The sequence below is a fragment of the Asterias amurensis genome, chromosome 2, assembly GCF_032118995.1.
Source record: "Asterias amurensis chromosome 2, ASM3211899v1".
NCBI classification, from domain to species: Eukaryota; Metazoa; Echinodermata; class Asteroidea; order Forcipulatida; family Asteriidae; genus Asterias; species Asterias amurensis.
In genome coordinates this window covers 1,867,356-1,887,744 of record NC_092649.1, presented here as the reverse complement: position 1 = coordinate 1,887,744, position 20,389 = coordinate 1,867,356, and the positions used below count along the sequence as shown (strand labels likewise).

The following is a 20,389-nucleotide window of genomic DNA, read 5'->3' as shown; positions in this document are numbered from 1 at the left end:
TATAATAATAATATCAATAATAATAATAATAATAATAATAATAATAATAATAATAATAATAATAATAATAATAATAATAATAATAATAATAATAATAATAATAATAATAATCATAATCATAATCATAATCATAATCATAATCATAATCATAATCATAATCATAATCATAATCATAATCATAATCATAATCATAATCATAATCATAATCATAATCATAATCATAATCATAATCATAATCATAATCATAATCATAATCATAATCATAATCATAATCATAATCATAATCATAATCATAATCATAATCATAATCATAATAATAATAAACAGCATGTATAAGGCGCATTATGAATAAAAGATTCCTCAATGCGCCAGACAATAAAAACTAAAAGGCAAAATAACAAGACCAATTAAAATTATATAGCCTAACTACTTTTAAACCGAACATGCCGAAATACTTTTAAACCGAAATACATTTTACATGCGAAAATTATTTTCAGTATAGTTTTTGAGACGGAGTAATTTCTCATTCAAATAACAAAATACTTCAGGCTTAAAGCCTTTCTAATGCATCTGAAAGCACGTAAATGTGTGTAACAATGGAAGTTTTTTTTTTTCATTTTTCTCTAGCAATTTTGATGACCATTTGAGTCCAAATTTTCACAGATTTGTTACTTGATGCATACATTAGGATACACCAAGTGAGAATACATGGTCTTTTGACAATTACCAAAGTTGTCCAGTGTCTTTATCTGAAAAAAATGAATTTGTCTTCGTTGGAAGGCTAGGGCTTCTGAGCTGAACACCCTATCGTGTCTTCAAATTCCCAGCGTCTTTGAAATGTTTCCAGTTTGTATGCATTGATTGGGGGAGACTATACTTAAAAAATAATTCAATACAAATTGATACAAAAATTAATTAGCTGTTAAATAATTTGCAAGGTTGCGTAGTAGCGGTGTCAAAATGCAGGGTTTTATCTGACAATTAATTTTTGTTGTTGGAAGACTTAAGGCTGGCTACCCAGCTCATCGTTTCTACAAAATCCCAGCACTGAGCAGTTCTGATGCTTCCTGAAGGGAACAGAGGTGATTGCCTCGATGCCCTCTGGTCATTGCCTTGGTGCCATTGAAACTGTCATAGGGTGCCCTTTTACCGAGGAAATTTGCATCGATGCCCTTTCCCTTTCTTATAGAACGAAGCATACAGGCTCGTCCAAGCGTCTCAGTGTCTGAGACAAGTGCAATGCAATGTTTCCAGTTTGTAAACATGGATATGAGGGATAACAAAACAATTATTTGATACAAAAACTAATTAGCTATTAAATAATTAGTAAGGTTTGCGTTATAGTGGTGTCATAAGGCAGGGTTTTACCTTATACCTAATCCTTTTCTCATTATAGGCCTAGGGCTGCTGAGCAGGCACCCCATCGTTACATCAAACACCCAGCCCCTCACTCATCAGTCGCCCAAAGACAAGAACAAACGACTGATCCTCCACGCTTCACTACGTCTTGACCTCATCAACGTTAGCATCTCCGTGGCTCACTTCTCTTATGACCACTGGCAGCAGTGTGTGAACGTGGCCGAAATGATGAAACACATACGGGGTAAGTTTCCATCAATATTTTTTTGTGGGGACAAAAAGAGGGGGAGGAAGAAAATTGGAGAAACACAAAATGCTGTCACCATTCTGGGTCTCGCTCTAGTGAATGACGGCGCCGCAAATGTTAGTTTGTGTAGGCAGACAGCCACCCCCAATACGTCAACTTGATGGCATTCATAAAAGATATATGCGACGGGTATTCGGGATGGTGTGTATTTAAAGATTGGTTGATCATCTTAAGCTAATTTTTTACTCCCCTTCTGCCCTCGCCTCTTTCTATACAAGACTAAAGAGAAATCCCAGTGTCAGTGAACTGAAATGTCATCATTGATCACCCTGGTTTGTCTCGCCAAATCAACTTCAATTACAAATATTGTGGTTGCTCTCAGATTCCGTAGTCTCTTTAAAGACACTGGACACTGTTTGAACAGAAAAAACATTAAAGGTTCACAGATTTACAAATAATTTACAGGGTTTACAGAAGGTAATGATGAAAGACTTCCCTAGAAATATTATTCCATGAAATGCTTTACTTTTTGAGAAAACGTTAAAACAAATATCATTTCTCGATATCGAGAATTACGGATTTATTTTAAACACATGTCATGACACGGCGAAACGTGCGGAAACAAGGGTGGGTTTTCCCGTTATTTTCTCCCGACTCCGATGACCGATTGAGCCTAAACTTTCACAGATTTTTTTTATTTTATATATGCGTTGTGATACACGAAGTTGTGGGCCCTTGGACAATACTGTTTACTGAATATGTGCGATTGCTTTAAAGACACTGCAGCCGATTTCACAAAACGCTAGGATTGATCCTATCTAGAGTTAGGACGAGTAACTCGTCAACTTAGGATTAATCTTAAGGTCTGCATGCTACAGTGCAGGGTTGGGACCTGTCCTAAGTCCTAAGATTAGTCTTAAGTAAGGAAGAGTTTGGTGAAATCGACGGCTGGTCACGTTGGTAATAAAAAATTGTCTAGACCAGTATTCTCACTTGGTGTATCCCAACATATGCAAACCTGTGAAAATTTGGACTCAGTTGGTCATCGAATTTGCAAGAGAATAATGAACGAAAAAACACCCTTGTTGCATTTATATGTGTGTTATCAGATGCATAATAAAAGGCTTCAGCTGAAGTCTTTTATAATTTGAATGAGGAATTACGGAGAGCTGTTGATAGTATAAAACATTGTGAGAAATGGCTCCCTCTGAAGTAAAAACTACGTTACTTCAGAGGGAGCCAATTCTCATCAACAGCTCTCCATTACTCGTTGCTAAGTAAGTTTTTATGCTAACAATTATTTTGAATAATTACCAATAGTGTCCAGTACCTTTAACGAACGCGTCATTAACCTCGATATGAATTAGCATCAGGGACCTTTGTTTATTTGTTTCTTGAATGAAAAGAGAAAGTAAAACGCCCACCGGGGTTTCCCGAAGGACCCCTACAAGTGAAGTCACCTGCACAAATGTAGTTGCGTAGGCATTGTCTACTGATGTCACAGGGAATTTCTTGCACTCGTGGGATCGGCTCCAGACATTGTTTTAATGATATAGATGATTCTGTAAAATCATTAGTAATTTCATTATTTCTCTATTTCAAGAGCGAGAATGATTGCAATTGATATTCAGATCTTTTTAACTCAAATGTCAATTTCTTGATATTTGACATCCGTCACCGATGCATTAAAGGCACAGGACACTATTGGTAGTTACAAAATAATTGTTAGCACAAAACTTACTTGGTAATAACGAGCACTGGAGAGCTGTTGATAGTATAAAACAATGTAAGAAAGGTATTGTATAAAATTATGACCTACGCCACCTACGGTAGGAGTGTAGCTAGTTTTAATAAGCCCTGGGGTTGAAGTCTAAGTTTGTTATCGATAATTACGAGAAAGTAAACAAGTGTCAAAATATCAAATGAAAATTAAATTGTCATCAGACAAAAGGTGTTTTTTAAACACCTAATCAAGCTTAAAACAAGTAGGCCTACTTCCGTATGCTTGTATGCTCTATCTATGAATACTTAAAATAAGCTCGTAAAAAAAACAATCAGTTGATTTTTGTTTCCAATTTCTAAAAGGGAAGGGGGAGGGGGTAAGCGACTAATACTCATTAATCACATACTGTTTTAAATATGGCCTTTACAGTCCCGTTTGGTAAAGTGAGACACCTTAGGGAAATTGAAATTAGATCTTAGTCAACTATACTCCCCCTTCGGGGGGCAGCCACATGATCCCACTGAAAAATTATTCATAGATCAATTCGTAAAATGGATATTAATTGAACAGCTGACTGGTGGAATTCCTCAATAAAAGAAGGAATTCTAAAATAAATCAGGGGATTGGCCTAGCGATACAACAAATCTCATCAGTAGTAGCTTAAAGGGAGGGTAGACGTTTTGTAAGTACTCCAAAATGACCATACAAAATAACCTGGTCAAGAGCACTTGAGAGCTGATGATACTATAATAATACCGTGTTAGAACCGACACCCTTTAAAGGGAAGGTACACGTTTGGTAATTGTCAAAGACCAGTCTTCTCACTTGGTGTATTCCAACAAAAACATAACATATCCAGCCTGTGAAAATTTGAGCTACATTGGTCAACGAAGATGCTAGAAAATGATGAGAGAAAAAACACCCTTGCTGGATGAGTTTGTGTGCTTTCAGCTAGGAATAAAAGACTTCTGTCTAGAAGTTTTGTATTATTATAGTGAGAAATGACCTCTTCCTCAAGTAAAAATGTATGCTACTTCAGAGGGAGCCGTTTCTCACAATGTTTCATACCATTAACCTCTCCCCATTACTCGTTACTAAGTAAGGTTTTATGCTAATAATTATTTTGAGTAATTACCAATAGTGTCCACTGCATTTAAGGCTAGTGCTTGGACGAGTAACTCGTCCTAAGACTTGTCACTTGTGTTAACTCTTTGTAAAACCCACCCCTGGTCTTTGACAACTACCAAAAGTATATACCCTGCCTTTAAGTCGATCTAGCGTCTAGTTCTCATCTCCCCGTTTCTCCAATCCATAGTTGTGTTTTGTGCGTTATCCCTCAACCCTGCCTCTTCCCTTCTATTCTGTGTCATGTTTAATTGAGAGCTAGCGATGATTCTCTTTAATGTCCAAGGCAGGTGTAGTGCCTAAAGGTGCAGCCTCGTCAATTGGGGAGCAGCTGCCCTTTGTGTGTGTATTAAGCTATAGGTAGCACGTCGTGTTGCTTATGTGTGTCCCTCCAAGTCAAATCTTCTTCTTGACACTCTAAACAGAAATCCATCATCTTGGATTGTGCCGGTACATTGGGCATGTAATCCGAGTTAGATTTACTCTATCTGTATAGCTAGCTTTGGAATAGTGTAAATGATTCATGTGTCTCTGTGCGGCGTATCAATCGTGAACATATTTTGTTCAAGCTTTTTGTTTATTTATTAAAAATACATTTTCAATCTGTGATTTTAAAGGGACGGTAAGTTGTTTATTTATCACTTTACAAGAAAAAAAGAAAGATTGACTATATCTTAATAGTTCTTAACAATTTGTTGAGAACTGAAGACAGTTTGTACAAACCAATTTTTTGAAATGTTCCTTTACAAAAAGAAGAACTCTTTTGTGGATTTTTTTCTTCACATGATTTCACACCATTTCAACTTTTTGTTATGGATTTATCTAATATAAAATTAGTGAATCACAAAAGCGAATGCGATCTTCAAGTACTCATTTGCCAGGTTTTACAAACCTACAAATTCAACTGACAAGGAAATTAAAAAATCACCTACCAAGGTACTTCTTTGTGAAATTCCTCGGGTTCCTTCCGTAATACACTTCGTTAAGAACTCATGTTCTCGGAAAACTTTTCCAAACCATCTGAACCATTTGCCCTGAAGTTATGCCTGAATAATGGCATCTTATATACAGGTTTCACACAAAAATCAATGGTATCTTCATCACTCATAATTTTGATACAATTGGAATTTGATAAATGCCGGCATTCTAATCCGAAGTGGGAGGTCCTTTTAAAAAACAACTGACAAAAACAACTCAATTATCAAGATGCTTTTTCCAACGCCACCTTACTTTGAAATACTTCATGGTCCGACTGCAATTGAAACAAATAGTTCTCAGAAAAAGAATAAAAACAGATGATAAGTTCTCTGAATCATTTGGCAAGAAGTTATGCCAGAAACGTTTGCATCATTTATCAGTTGCATTCATTGAAGCCGGGTGAACAACCCTCATCGTCTGTCTTTATAGTACGGGCCTACTTTAAATAGTTTGTAAGAAATATAAATACAAGTATATATACATGTAGGTCAAAGTGTCATGGCCGAGCGGTTTAGTTCACCGGACCCATGCTCTTTTGTGTGGATTTGAATTCCTTGGGCAAGGCACTTAAAGCCATTGGACACTTTCGGTAAACAGTATTGTCCAAAGGCCCACACTTCGTGTATCACAACTTATATATAAAGTAACAAACCTGTGAAAGTTTAGGCTCAATCGGTCATCGTAGTCGGGAGAAAATAACGGGAAAACCTATACCCATGTTTCAGCACGTCAAACCGCGTCGTGACATGTGTTTAAAATAAATCCGTAATTCTCGTTAGCGAGAATTGATATTTGTTTTAATGTTTTCTCAAAAAGTAAAGCATTTCATGGATTAATATTTCAAGGGAAGTATTTTACCATTACTTTCTGTAAACCCTGTAAGTTATTTGTAAATCTGTGAACTTTTATTTTTTTGTCCAGTTCAGAAAGTGTCCAATGGCTTTAATTTAGTACCCAAAGTCAAATCAGTGCAACCCCTCACTTTGAAGTCCTGCATGCATTTAGTAATGTGAGGTTGTAAGATCTCCTATTTAAATAGGCCTACACTTTCGTTATTCTCTGATAAACAATATTCTCCTTTATGATAGAACAAAAAGTAGTCAGATCTTTAACCACTACATTTGTATTTGTAATGAGTAAACAGTTGAGAAAGGTATTTTTACCACACAACCCAGGATCAGTTTTAAAACATAACGAAATGCCGCCATTTGTATAACTTTCCCTCGTCAGTGCTGTCATTCGTCTGTTTTCTTAACACATACTTTCTTGCTGTGTGTGGCAGGCACGTGAATTGATTTGGTGTCAGGCGGCAGTATTTAGTCCTCTACGGCAAATACATCACATAGATGAGACACTCGATGGAGACTTGTGGCCGTGGTCGTTCACGGACGTATTTTTAGAGAGAAAGAGAAATGGGGTCGGACAAATTTGTATTTTTTAAGTGGGACGATGTCATATCGCGGGCAATTTGTTTCTGTCTTGGATTAAAGATGTTTTCATCATAGTTCATTTGGTTGATGCCTGGTATTTTGATATGGCGGGTTATTGTATAAACACCAAATCTACGAAATGAAATATTATCGGGTGTTTTCTTTGATTATTGGTTTGAACTTTGATTTTGTTGCCGATGATTTAAGGGAAACTGTACTATCCACAGCTCGTCTGGGAAATTACAGAAGGCATTGGAAATGATGTTACTTCAGGGGAGCCGTTTCTCACAATGTTTTATACTATCAACAGCTCTCCAGTGCTCGTTACCAAGTCGGTTTTTAAAGGCAGTGGACACTATTGGTAATTACTCAAAATATAGTAGCATAATAATGAAAGAAAAAACACCCTTGTCACACGAAGTTGTGTGCTTTCAGATGGTGGATTTCAATACCTCATATTCTAAAATTGAGGTCTCGAAATCAAATGCGTGGAAAAATTACTTCTTTCGCGAAAACTACGTCACTTCAGAGGGAGCTGTTTCTCACAATGTTTTATACTATCAACGTCTCCCCATGACTCGTTACCAAGTAAGGTTTTTTGCTAATAATTATTTTGACTACTTACCAATAGTGTCCACAGCCTTTAAATGGTCTGGCTCAAGAGGACACATGTGTCACGACCAGGACTTGAACCCACTCTCTGATTATGCCAGAACAACAACCATGGTGTCAATTTTACACCAGTTTTTTACTGTACAGTAAACAAAAGCTACGAGTAGATGCTTATGTTCTCTTGGATTAAAACATATTGATTCCTGCGACGGATCTGTCTGTTTGCCTTGTTACACACGCTACCAACAACTCTTAAATCGCCATAGCTTTTTTATTCGAAAGAAAATCTCCCAAAAGAGAAAATGAGAACAACAATCCTTATCAGTACCGGAAACATAAATCCATATCCATTGATAAAATTCATGTCATTTCAGCGTTATCAGATGAACGAACAGTTCTCATCCGTCTTCGAGGAATTGGAACGAGATACGGGAAATGTATACCTCTTGAAACAAAAGTGACGAAAGGTTCAGCGCTAACTAGGGCATACCGTAATTTTTAACCTCTTATTTAATAATACAGAGGTGTGCCTGTGGGGGAAAGGGAGCTGTTTATAAATTGACTGCAAATACCTGGGCATGCCATGGCATTATGGAGGGTGAGTTGGTGTATGAAAAACCCCATCGGGGCATGGCTGGCCGTTTATCATTCTAGCTCATCGTTGTCACTTTTATTAAAGGAACATAACAGAACTGTTTTTAATTTGTTGGCAACACAACAGTTGCTGGCAGCGTAAACACCTTTTAAAATCAACCATACACATTAACTGATAGTACAGAAGTTTGAGATCAGTCGGCCATCTGGGTCACAAAAAAAAATAGTGAAAAACCGATTACACATGTTGCATAACATCAATGAAAAAATGCATAAACACTCACTGAATAAACTCCAAATTTTGAGCTCAAATTTGGACTGGTCTTTGACAATCAACAAAAGTGTCCAGTGTCTTTAATAGGACCCCCCCCCCCCCCTCTTCTCGCCTGGATTGAAATACTGCAGAACGTGCCATTTTATAACGGCCGGTGGGGATTGCTGTGATTATCAGCAAATTACCACCACAGGAATTTCACAGCATTGCAGACGTGGTGATTTTATGTTATTATAATATCTTTCTTCTTTTTTGTTGTGTCAGAATTTCGTCTGGAATTTGTTTGACTGTGGTGGACTGCATACCGCCTTCCTTTAGGGTGCATTTGCAGGTCAGATTTATACCTGGATAGGATTCTGATCAGACTCGTGACACTCTGAAATCTCATGGGTCAGAATTGACCCGGATTCCAAGTCCCAGGTAGACTAGACTTGGTTCAAGTCCCTTTCTCGATCGTGCGAGAGGTCCCTATTTTCGCCGTCAGAAGGTTGGGTGATAGGACTGGAAATAAAAGAACGCCTACTGGATTGGGACTTGAGTCAAGTCTATAGGTCCCAAAGGGCGGGCCTGACCCGTTTCTGGTGCAGACCGACACGGAGGGTAGTTAGTAATGGTATTTTTAAAGTCGGATTCTGCGTCAGTTTGACCCATTTTTGTGTCATACTGACCTAGAAATGGATCGCATTGACCCCCAAATCGACCGGGCCCCAAGGGATCCGGTATCTTTCTTAACGAATAATATATGAACCTGTTCCAGAGCCGCCATCTCCCTCTGATTCTGCAGAAAGTTCCCTGAAAATAAATCGATCTTTCCACATTATTGAAGGGTATCAAACACAATGGCATTTTACAAATGACGTGAGATACAGACTTGTAATTGCTTTCTATGGCCGTGTCCGAATTGCTTATCTTTTTTACATATTATACCACGTTACTTCAAAATTTAAGTGATTTATGTATTAAACGCTGCAGTAGGCTTTTAACCAAAGGTTTTCAATGGCATTACTTTTAAGAGTGATTACCATACGTAAACCTCTCCTTTAAAGAAAGTATTTAGACAGATGGCATAAAGTTTATAATTTGCCCTAATTAAATGCACTTACATGGCTGGACCAGGTGCGTCACAGTTGCGCAGTTCTGGGTAATCATTGAATAGTAAGTTCATTTAGGTGTCACACCAATTGCCTTTAAAGGCACTACGGCACTATACTCTCAAAACAATTGTTAGCATAAAAAATAACTTACTTGGTAACGAGCAATGGAGAGCTGTTGATAGAGTATAGCTACGTGTGTGCGGCACCATAATGTAGCCCGAGCCCTCAATGTAGCCTGATCTAAATGTAGCCCCAAACGGCTCTCTCTGAATTTACGTAGTTTTTGAGGAAGTAATTTCCCACTCAAAAGACTTCAGATGATGCATTTTATCATGCATCTAAAAGCACGCACATTTGTGGAACAAGATTTTTTTTTTCTTTCACCATTTTCTTGCAACTTGAATGACAAATTGAGTTCTTATTTTCACAGGTTTGTATGTTGGGATGCACCAAGTGAGAATACTGGTCTTTGGCAATATTACCAAACGTGTCCAGTGCCTTTAATGTAAATACACAGGCAATGTACACATTTACGACCCTTGACTTTTCTGTTGTTCTGTTGTTCTTTCTTTCCTTCTGTAAATGATTTGGCCATGTGTTGAGAGGGATATTTAGAGAGAGACGTAAGTAGGGGGTTGTCAGAGATGACGTACCCATCTCAAAACAAACGTTAGTCATCACTCTTTAAATGTTACACACATCTTGTGTGGTACTATTCAAAGATGCATCATTTAATTTGTTGTTGGGAAATGTGAAATATTATTTCGGCAGATGTTGAAGGTTCCATTTTGTTGTGCTTAAAGCTAATTTCTGTGCTTAAGAAATTTATTTAGTGTGTCTGAAACTTCACGGAGGCAATGAAGGCAATCGCTTCTGTTTCCCTTGGGAGTGACCTTTATGCCCCTTTAAGATGTTCCAAAGGAATCTTGAATTTATACTTTACGGAAGTGCCCTTTAAAAACTCACCTGACAAGAACGTAGATTAGGCTTGTCATCATTTTACTTTGCATCTGAGATTTATACAAGAACAAGGCTTGTCAAATTGTACTCTGCATCTGAGATTGAAACAAGAACTAAGCCTTGTCATATTGTACTCTGCATCTGAGATTGATACAAGAACTTAGGCTTGTCACATTGTACTCTGCATCTGAGACTGATACAAGAACTAAGCCTTGTCATATTTTACTCTGCATCTAAGATTGATACAAGAACTAAGGATTGTCAAATTGTACGTTGTATCTGAGATTGATACAAGAACTAATGCTTGTCATATTGTACTCTGCATCTGAGATTGATACAAGAACTAAGCCTTGTCATAATTGTACTCTGCATCTAAGATTGATACAAGAACTAAGGCTTGTCGTATTGTACGTTGTATCTGATTTTGATACATGAACTAAGGCTTGTCATATTGTACGTTGTATCTGAGAATGATCTAAGAACTAAGGCTTTTCATATTGTACGTTGCATCTGAGATTGATACAAGAACTAATGCTTTTCATATTGTACGTTGTATCTCAGATTTATACAAAAACTGAGGCTTTTCATATTGTACGTTGTACCTGAGATTGATACAAGAACTATAGGCTTTTCATATTGTACGTTGTATCTGAGATTGATACAAGAACTATAGGCTTTTCATATTGTACGTTGTATCTGAGATTGATACAAGAACTAATGATTGTCATATTGTGTGTTGTATCTGAGATTGATACAAGAACTAAGGCTTTTCATATTGTACGTTGTATCTGAGATTTATACAAAAACTAAGGCTTTTCATATTGTACGTTGTCTTTGAGATTGATACAAGAACTATAGGCTTTTCATATTGTACGTTGTATCTGAGATTGATACAAGAACTATAGGCTTTTCATATTGTACGTTGTATCTGAGATTGATACAAGACTAAGGCTTGTCATATTGTACGTTGTATCTGAGATTGATACAAAAACTAAGGCTGTTCATATTGTACGTTGTATCTGAGATTGATACAAGAACTATAGGCTTTTCATATTGTACGTTGTATCTGAGATTGATACAAGAACTAAGGCTTGTCATATTGTACGTTGTATCTGAGATTTATACAAAAACTAAGGCTTTTCATTATGTACGTTGTATCTGAGATTGATACAAGAACTATAGGCTTTTCATATTGTACGTTGTATCTGAGATTGATAAAAGAACTATAGGCTTTTCATATTGTACGTTGTATCTGAGATTGATACAAGAACTAAGGCTTGTCATATTGTACGTTGTATCTGAGATTTATACAAAAACTAAGGCTTTTCATATTGTACGTTGTATCTGAGATTGATACAAGAACTAAGGCTTTTCATATTGTACGTTGTATCTGAGATTGATACAAGAACTAAGGCTTGTCATATTGTACGTTGTATCTGAGATTGATACAAAACTAAGGCTTTTCATATTGTACGTTGTATCTGAGATTGATACAAGAACTATAGGCTTTTCATATTGTACGTTGTATCTGAGATTGATACAAGAACTAATGATTGTCATATTGTGTGTTGTATCTGAGATTGATACAAGAACTAAGGCTTTTCATATTGTACGTTGTATCTGAGATTGATACAAGAACTAAGGCTTGTCATATTGTGTGTTGTATCTGAGATTGATACAAAAACTAAGGCTTTTCATATTGTACGTTGTATCTGAGATTGATACAAGAACTTTGGGCTTTTCATATTGTACGTTGTATCTGGGATTGATACAAGAACTATAGGCTTTTCATATTGTACGTTGTATCTGAGATTGATACAAGAACTAAGGCTTGTCATATTGTACGTTGTATCTGAGATTTAAACAAAAACTAAGACTTTTCATATTGTACGTTGTATCTGAGATTGATACAAGAACTATAGGCTTTTCATATTGTACGTTGTATCTGAGATTGATACAACAACTATAGGTTTTTCATATTGTATGTTGTATCTGAGAGTGATACAAGAACTAAGGGTTGATTCAAGAACTAAGGCTTGTCATATTGTACAAGGACGAAGCAATCATGTGAAGTATCTCGCTCATGGACACAAGTGTCAAGACCCTTAGACATACGCACCACTGATCAGAAACACCAGAGCTTGAGTTCAGTGCATGCGGTTCACCGCTCAGCCAGGAACACGAAAACTTATGATCGTTCTCGGAAATGTTTACATGCTCCGAACAATGTAAACAGTGGTAGTTTACCTGGTATTTTCGCTGCCACTTAGTAATAAGTGCACAATTTGCTGATTCTCTACTCTCAGCACCAAATAATGTTTGTACAGGTTTATTTGGCATATGTTTCTTGGAACCTCTGTAGGAGGCCGAGGGATGGGATATAGGGCAGCAGACTGGCAAGAATAAACCCTTTTTCTCAGAATCATTTACTTCTGCTTATATGCTTCTTTTCTTTACATTGATCTTTTCTTTCTAAGATTCTCTTCCGGTCTTCCGGCTGACACTATTCACCAGGTCGTGAAATTTGGGTCTTGTGTGCAAGTAAACATTAGATGCACTGTAAAGAACTATGTGAACAAAATCATTATTAGCATAAAACCTTTCTTGGTGACGAGTAATAGGGAGAGGTTGATGGTATAAAACATTGTGAGAAACGGCTCCCTCTGAAGTGCCATAGTTTTCGAGAAAGAAGTAATTTTCCACGAATTTGATTTCGAGACCTCAGGTTTAGAACTTGATGTCTCGAAATCAACCATCTAAAGCACACAACTTCGTGTGACAAGGGTGTTTTTTCTTTCATTATTATCTCGCAAGTTCGATGACCGATTGAGCTCAAGTTTTCACAGGTTTGTTATTTTATGCATATGTTGAGATACATTAACTGTGAACGCTAGTCTTTGACAATTACCAATAGAATCCACTGCCTTTAAAGGATTTGGGTACGTTTTGTAACACAAAACACAATGTCCACAGATTTACATTAAACTTACACCAATTGAAGACAATGATAGTAGAAAGCGTACCTTAAAATATTGGTAGCTGAGGTGCTGGACAGTAGTGTTTGAGAAATGAGTAAAACAATGTCATGAAAATACGTTTTTACATGCTAAAATAATACTCGTCTCAAGATCACTGAGACGAAAACTATTTTCATTACATTGTTTTACTCATTTCTCAAAAACTACAACTAATATTTTCAGAGAAGCTTTCTACTATCATTATCTTCAAACGGTGTAGGTTTAGTGTAAATCTGTGGACATTGTGTTTTAGTTCACAGACCCTTTAACCGGGTTTTGATACCTTTTGTATATGAAGTTTTTTGCCATGATATAAATCCCAACTCACTGTGAATGAAGGTGTATTTAATATAATTTACCTGTAGAAGTTTCAGCATCATCAGTTTTTGAGAAAACTAGTGAAAATCCCAGAGCGATGTTTTCAGGAGGAGAGTCACGGAAATACCAGTATAGTCGCGTTATAATACCAGTACTGGTAAATCAAAAAGTCAAAAAGTACAGCACCTCAGCAAGGAATATTTTAAGTGAAGCTTTCTACCCCCATTATCTTCAAACCGTGTAAAGTCTGTGGACGTTGTGTTTTACCCCAATGGGAAGTACCCAAACCCTTTAAGACTAAATTGTATAATTCCTATTGATTGACACTTGTCAGCAGCTAATGATGATGATGGAAAATGTTGATGCAAATTTGGAAGTTGATGTTTGATGGCCCATAGGACAGGTTGATAGTCATGTTGATGACACCCGGGCACTGACACTTTGTGAAATGATGAGACAAACGGTTTCCCTAGACATCTATTAATTATTCCATCAGATGATAATGTTACAAAGTACATTTTTTCTACAATTATGATTGACAGAAGCCAGACATCTCTTTGGTTTGATATTATTTGTATGAACATCTTATCTTTTCACCAGCTTCAAGACCAGCTAACTCTATCATAATGGGGGACCTGAATACTTATGTTGACTACCCTTGGCCGCTTGAGGGCCTCCTATATGGGTACTTTTCAACCAGCAACAAATGCCCCAAGTACGCGGCCCAGAAGAACCCCACCACAGAGGCGGAGCTTATGTCTTACTTAGATGCCTGGGCTGAGGTCAACCCACACAGAAACGGGTTTACGTTCAGTAACATGGTAAGTTTGGTTTGGATTTAAGGGCTATTGGTAATAATTTTCTTTTTACACTTTAATCGTCACCAGACTAAAAATTCTAATTTTGTTTTTAATGCCCATTTACACCGATGTTAAGTCTTTAACACTGTGAACTCGGTACTTTCCTGAGTTCTGTGAAAACAAATCCACAGACATATTAATTGGGTGGGATTCGAACCCACGACCTTTGCAATTATAGAACAGTGTCTTACCGATTAGACTAACAATGTTGATTTCTGACGAATGACTATAGTATGAAGTCCAATCTTATAATGGAGTCTGAGTCACTAGTCATGAAGTTCATGTCTGAGTTTTGAATCTGATGACGAATCCGACCTTTCTGCAGAATGGAGTTGTACAATAAAGATCTCGGCTTTCGCTCCTTAAAGGCACTGGACACCTTAAGGTATTCCACCAGTATTCTCATTTGGTGTAACCCAACATAAGCATTAAATAAGATATCTGCAAAAATTTGGGTTCAATTGGTCATCGCAGTTGCAAGAGAATAATGAAAGAAAAACACTCTTTTTGCACAAAAAGTGTATGCTTTCAGATGCCTAAAAAAAGGCTTTAGGCCTGAAGTATTTTATCATTTGACTGAGTAATTACATTTTTTTTTCTTTTTTATAAAACTATGTTACTCATTACCAATAAGTTGTTACATAAATGTATAAGACTCAATACACGAGTGTGTTGTTCTATAACCATTTCAAATGTTTGGGTACTCAGAACATCTTTATCCGTAGTTCCCCATTTGTTGCATGATTCAAACTGGCCTGTCGTCACCGGGCACCCTTCGAAGGTCCGCTAGAAATCAATAGTAGTTTTATTTTCCAGCTCATCATGGAAGTGTGGACAATTGCTGATGTATTTGTGTCTCAAACAAAATTTTAGCTTAGCATCTATGCACAGTGTCTTCTCTTTAAAGACTTCCAATGGATTCCATTGTAAAAAGATTCCAGTCAGCTTCTGTTTAAAGGCAGAGGACACTATTGGTAATTGTCAAAGACTAGCCTTCACAGTTGGTGTATCTCAACATATGCATAAAATAACAAACCTGTGAAAATTTGAGCTCAATCGGTCATCGAACTTGCGAGATAATAATGAAAGAAAAAACACCCTTGTAACACGAAGTTGTGTGCGGTTGAATTCGAGACCTCAAGTTCTAAACCTGAGGTCTCAAAATCAAATTCGTGGAAAATTTATTCTTTCTCGAAAACTATGGCACTTCAGAGAGAGCCGTTTTTCACAATGTTTTATACCATCAACCTCTCCCCATTACTTGTCACCAAGAAAGGTTTTATGCTAATAAATATTTTGAGTAATTACCAATAGTGTCCACTGCCTTTAAGAGTAATTAAAGAAGGTTTTTATTCATTGACATTCCAGAGGTGTTAAATGAAAGTTGGAGATCGTGGGTTTAATGCTATCCATGTCAATGTGGAGCTATCAGTATCATTTGAAGGAGTATATCGACGGCCCGGTTGTGGTGGTGACCTGTACTTTCTCTATGCCAGAGCCTTCATTACCAAACAGTCTGACCAATGTTTTAATCATTTAGCAATTCGTCATACCATACATAACTTCTGAAATGTCAACGCAAATATACAGAGGCACTGAATCTATGTGTGACCTGCTTCTGTAAATGAAAACGCCCTTTTATTTCGAAAAGGCAGGATTTATTTCTTTATCAGAGACTTCAGTGTGAAAGGAGCCCACTGAATACAATACTTTGTGTGGACCTTTTAAAGTTTGTCTTAAAGGCAGTGGACACTATTGGTACTAACTCAAAATAATTATTAGCATTAAACCTTACTTGGTAACGAGTATAGGGAGCTGTTGATAGTATAAAACATTTTTAGAAACTGCTCCCTCTGAAGTAATAACGTCGTTTCGAGAAAGAAGTATTTTTCCACGAATTTGATTTCGAGACCTCAGATTTGGAATTTGAATTCTCGAAATCAAGCATCTTAAAGCACACAACTTCGTGTGACAATGGTGTTTTTTCTTTCATTATTATCTCGCAACTTCTACTGCCGATTGAGCTCAAATTTTCACAGGTTTGTTGATTTGTGCATATGTTTAGATACACCAATTGAGAAGACTGGTCTTTGACACCTACCAATAGTGTCTATGTCTTTAAATCTGGATCTTTTATGAAGCTCACTTGATAACAAAGTTGATATCGAAAGTTCAACGCTAATTACAGTCTACAATTCAATGCAGATTTCACAGATACCATACACATATGTGCTATACATTTGTTGAGCTAAATTGAAAATGTTGTCTGCTACACAACAAACTACTCTCGGATAATGATAGAAAAACGTGTTGAATAGGATTGATGTATTTGTATAGATGGTGTGTTGGTAATCTGATAATAGAAGAATCTTCTTTATTAATCGAAGAGCAATGACCATTTTTAATTCTCATCTTTTTTATTCCGCAGAGGAAGGGACGGCTCCCCCTTTGATGAGGTTGATGAGTTTTGTGGATTTTTTTTACCAACTTTTAGGGACCAGGTTCGCTCTGGTATCCTGCCCTGCCCTTCACCTCTGTAGACCTCAGAACGATTCCCACGACCTTGGACTGGAGTTTCGCATGTTGACTAAGTTTTAAGTCCTTCCCTGGTTACGTTGTCCTTTCTTCTAGTTGTATTTCCATCCCACATCCCTTGTCTTTAACACACAGGTTTTAACTCTTCGTGGACAGGTTAGCTCTAGAATCCTGCCCTCCCTTCACCTCTGTGGACCTGAGGACGAATCCCAACCCATGGACTGGAGTTTCGCATGTTGACTGGGTTTTAAGTCCTTCCCTGGTTTTGTTGTTCTTTCCTCTGGTTGTATTTCCATCCCACCTTCCTTGTCTTTTATACACAGGTACCTTCAGGTGTACGGGTAACAGTGCTTGTTGCTGGGGAGAACAAGTTGTTTGGTTTCTTAACGAGAAGGATTTTATAAACAAACAAATATACACACTTTGATAAACGTATATGTATATTATTGTTATGTACTATTGTTTCAGGTTTTGTACCTTCAGAGTGATCAACCTGCAGTTTGTATTTTGTTGTTTCAGTAAAAGTGACTGTTAGTAGTAGTGATATGATCAGTAACAGTGATTGGTCAGTAACAGTGATTGGTCAGTAATAGTGACTGGTCAGTAACATTGATTGTCCGTTCAGATTGATTGGCCAGTAACACAGGTCAGTAATGGTGACTGTGGTCATAAATAGTCTCCACTGACCAGATAGTGACTTGTCAGGAATAATGACTGTCACTGTTAATAATAGTGACTGGTCATTATTAAACAGTCCCTGGTCAATAATAGTGAATGACCACAAGCAGTCAAGTGACTATTCGGTAACAGTGATTGGTCAGTAATAGTGACTGGTCAGTAATAGTCACTTTATACTGAGTTTTTTTTCTTCTTCTTTTTCAATGTGGTAATTTAAGGACCGGGTTCTCTTGTAATGCTTTGTTCTTGTCTTCCTTAGTCCAGGTTTAATCTGTCGTCTTTGCAGCACCACAAACCGATGTCCAATCAGTGATTCTTTTCACTGTTCGAGTTTCTAACCATATTAAAATACTTTGTGCATTTTTTATTGCCAATGTTTTTAATGCAAGTGTACACAGTAAACTGTTCTTTATCTAATTGTTGCTCCGGTTTTTATTGACCGTTCACTTGTTTTTCATGATTGTAACCATTTATGTTGTTCTCCAATGATTAATGGTTTATTGCTACTCCCTATTTAATTTAGTTTAACTTTGATTTAAATTTGAAATGTTTTTAAATGTAAAATTATGGTGTAATGAATAGTGGCATATTCCACCTCATTTTGATTTCAATTTGTACTATTGTTAAATGTAAAACTGTTGTAATTAATACTTTTTGCTCGGGACTTTTGTTTAAACCAATTTTATCTGTTATATCTTTCCAAAACATGTAAAGAAAAAACATTCAACCTATAACGTATACAATATTTTTTTTTTATTTAATAGGGATGTAAAACTAATGAAAGGGGGGAAAAAACGAGATGAAAAATTTGTTTTTATTTCTTTCTTTTTTTAATTCACAGCCCCAGCCAGGTTTCCAGAGTCGACCAGACCGCATCTTGCTCTCATCAAAGTCATGGAAGGTCGTCTCATGCAGTACGATCGGCCTAGGTAAGGATTACGCCAATAAGTACTCCAAGCACATCATCTTGAGTCGACTCGCTACCGTCCTCAACTCGTCCAAGTCCGTCTTCTACAACACACCGAGTTCAAGGGGTTGTTTACATGACTGTGGCCCCCATGGGTCATGCCGTTGTGGGGTTTGCGTTTCCGGGGGCAACAGAAACAACTGCGAGTTGCCCAACTGTCCAGAGTGCTCCTCCAACGCCTACAGAAACTGCCTGGTTGTGCTTTTAGTACTCGGCGTGCTGCTCGCGCAAATTCTGGTTGCTACGGTGCTCTTTATGCAACAGCTGAGAGTGGCGAGACGGAGACCGTTCTCGCGGTGTTTACGCGCATGTTTTGGTCAAGCTTTACGGGGGAAACCCCCTGTGTCTTTCCTACCTCAGGTCTCCTATTCCCGACAGTCTGCGGTCGCGGTTCTCGTGCACCTACTCAGCCCGTTGTGTCACCTGCGGCCTATCTGCCAGATTTTTATTTACTGCGTATGTACAGTGCTCCTCGTGTTTTTCTGTTATTTATACCTTTTTGAAGATTCACTGAGAACTATTTACGCCATCTTGCCCGAGGAGTTGAACCCATCAGATCATCTAATGGTCCAGGCTGCAATTATTCTTAAAAAATGAGTCATTAGTTACATTTTTTATACAGGTTCAAGTGCAGTTACCTTTATCACTGACCAACCATTTTGTTTTGTCGCTGGTAGCCAGTTTGTTTTAGAGTGAGCCGCCATTTTTCTTACAGAGCGGTAATTTTTGTCTATTCTCCAATATTTTGTTTTTAACTCAAAACAAAACTGAAAGAGAGAGAGATAGATTTAATTATTCATAAAATGATACAAAATAATTTAAATTCAAATTAGTATGCAGACCATTGGACAATTCTGTTGATTTGTTGAAAACATGAATATGTATAAGATGTAAATGTTACGATTTGTACTGTTAATACAATCTGAAGCACGTTAACCTGAAATCGAGTTAATGTTAGGAAATTTAAAATCAGAACGGACATTCTGTGATAGTAACATTTACTAATTAGAAAATACACGAAAACGTATACTATATAACTAAATATTGCTTCTATATGTTAATATTTCCAAATATGTCTTTATGTATCTGTGCAATGAGAATTACTAACCCATCAAGCAACTCCTTACATATTTTATCTTCCATTGGGGGGGGGGGGGGGGGCTATAACAACACTCTACGGATAACTCATCCTATTTAAACCATTTGACAGGTATACCCATGCCCATCTTGTATTAGGTGTCGCACACGGATATGCCGTGGGCGTTCAAAATGTAAGCATATCACATTGCCACTTGCCAACTCCATTTAGATATTTATATTTGAAATAAAACTGCCTGATATACTCTATATTATTTATAAAACTATATATATAAGCAATATAAGCAAAGATTATCTGTTTGACTCTGAAATAGAGATGCCGGTTTGTAGTATTCATAGTATACAGCATAACAGCTACTACGCAGAGTTAATTATTTTTTATTCCGGTGCAACTCGAAATTATTTTGTAAATCATTAAAATATAGGATTTGCCTGTGGCGATTTTAGATGCCACTTAAAAGGCTTCCTGTGCTTGCTGCGTTTGCTACACTTCGTGCTTTGATGTATGTTTGGGTTTACA

At 37.1% G+C, this 20,389-nt stretch overlaps 1 protein-coding gene across 2 annotated transcripts in view; it reads left to right on the top strand.

Annotated features, from left to right (window-relative positions):
* Nucleotides 1–19,919, top strand: part of LOC139954192 (uncharacterized) — a 54,971-nt gene extending 35,052 nt beyond the window's left edge. For both annotated transcript variants that reach the window (XM_071953900.1, XM_071953901.1), the window contains 3 exons: nucleotides 1,397–1,603; nucleotides 14,332–14,552; nucleotides 18,646–19,919. In XM_071953900.1, the coding sequence (XP_071810001.1) occupies nucleotides 1,397–1,603; nucleotides 14,332–14,552; nucleotides 18,646–19,368 (1,151 nt within the window). In that variant the 3' untranslated portion in view covers nucleotides 19,369–19,919. The remainder of the gene's footprint in view (nucleotides 1–1,396; nucleotides 1,604–14,331; nucleotides 14,553–18,645) is intronic.
* Nucleotides 19,920–20,389: the final 470 nt, after the last annotated feature.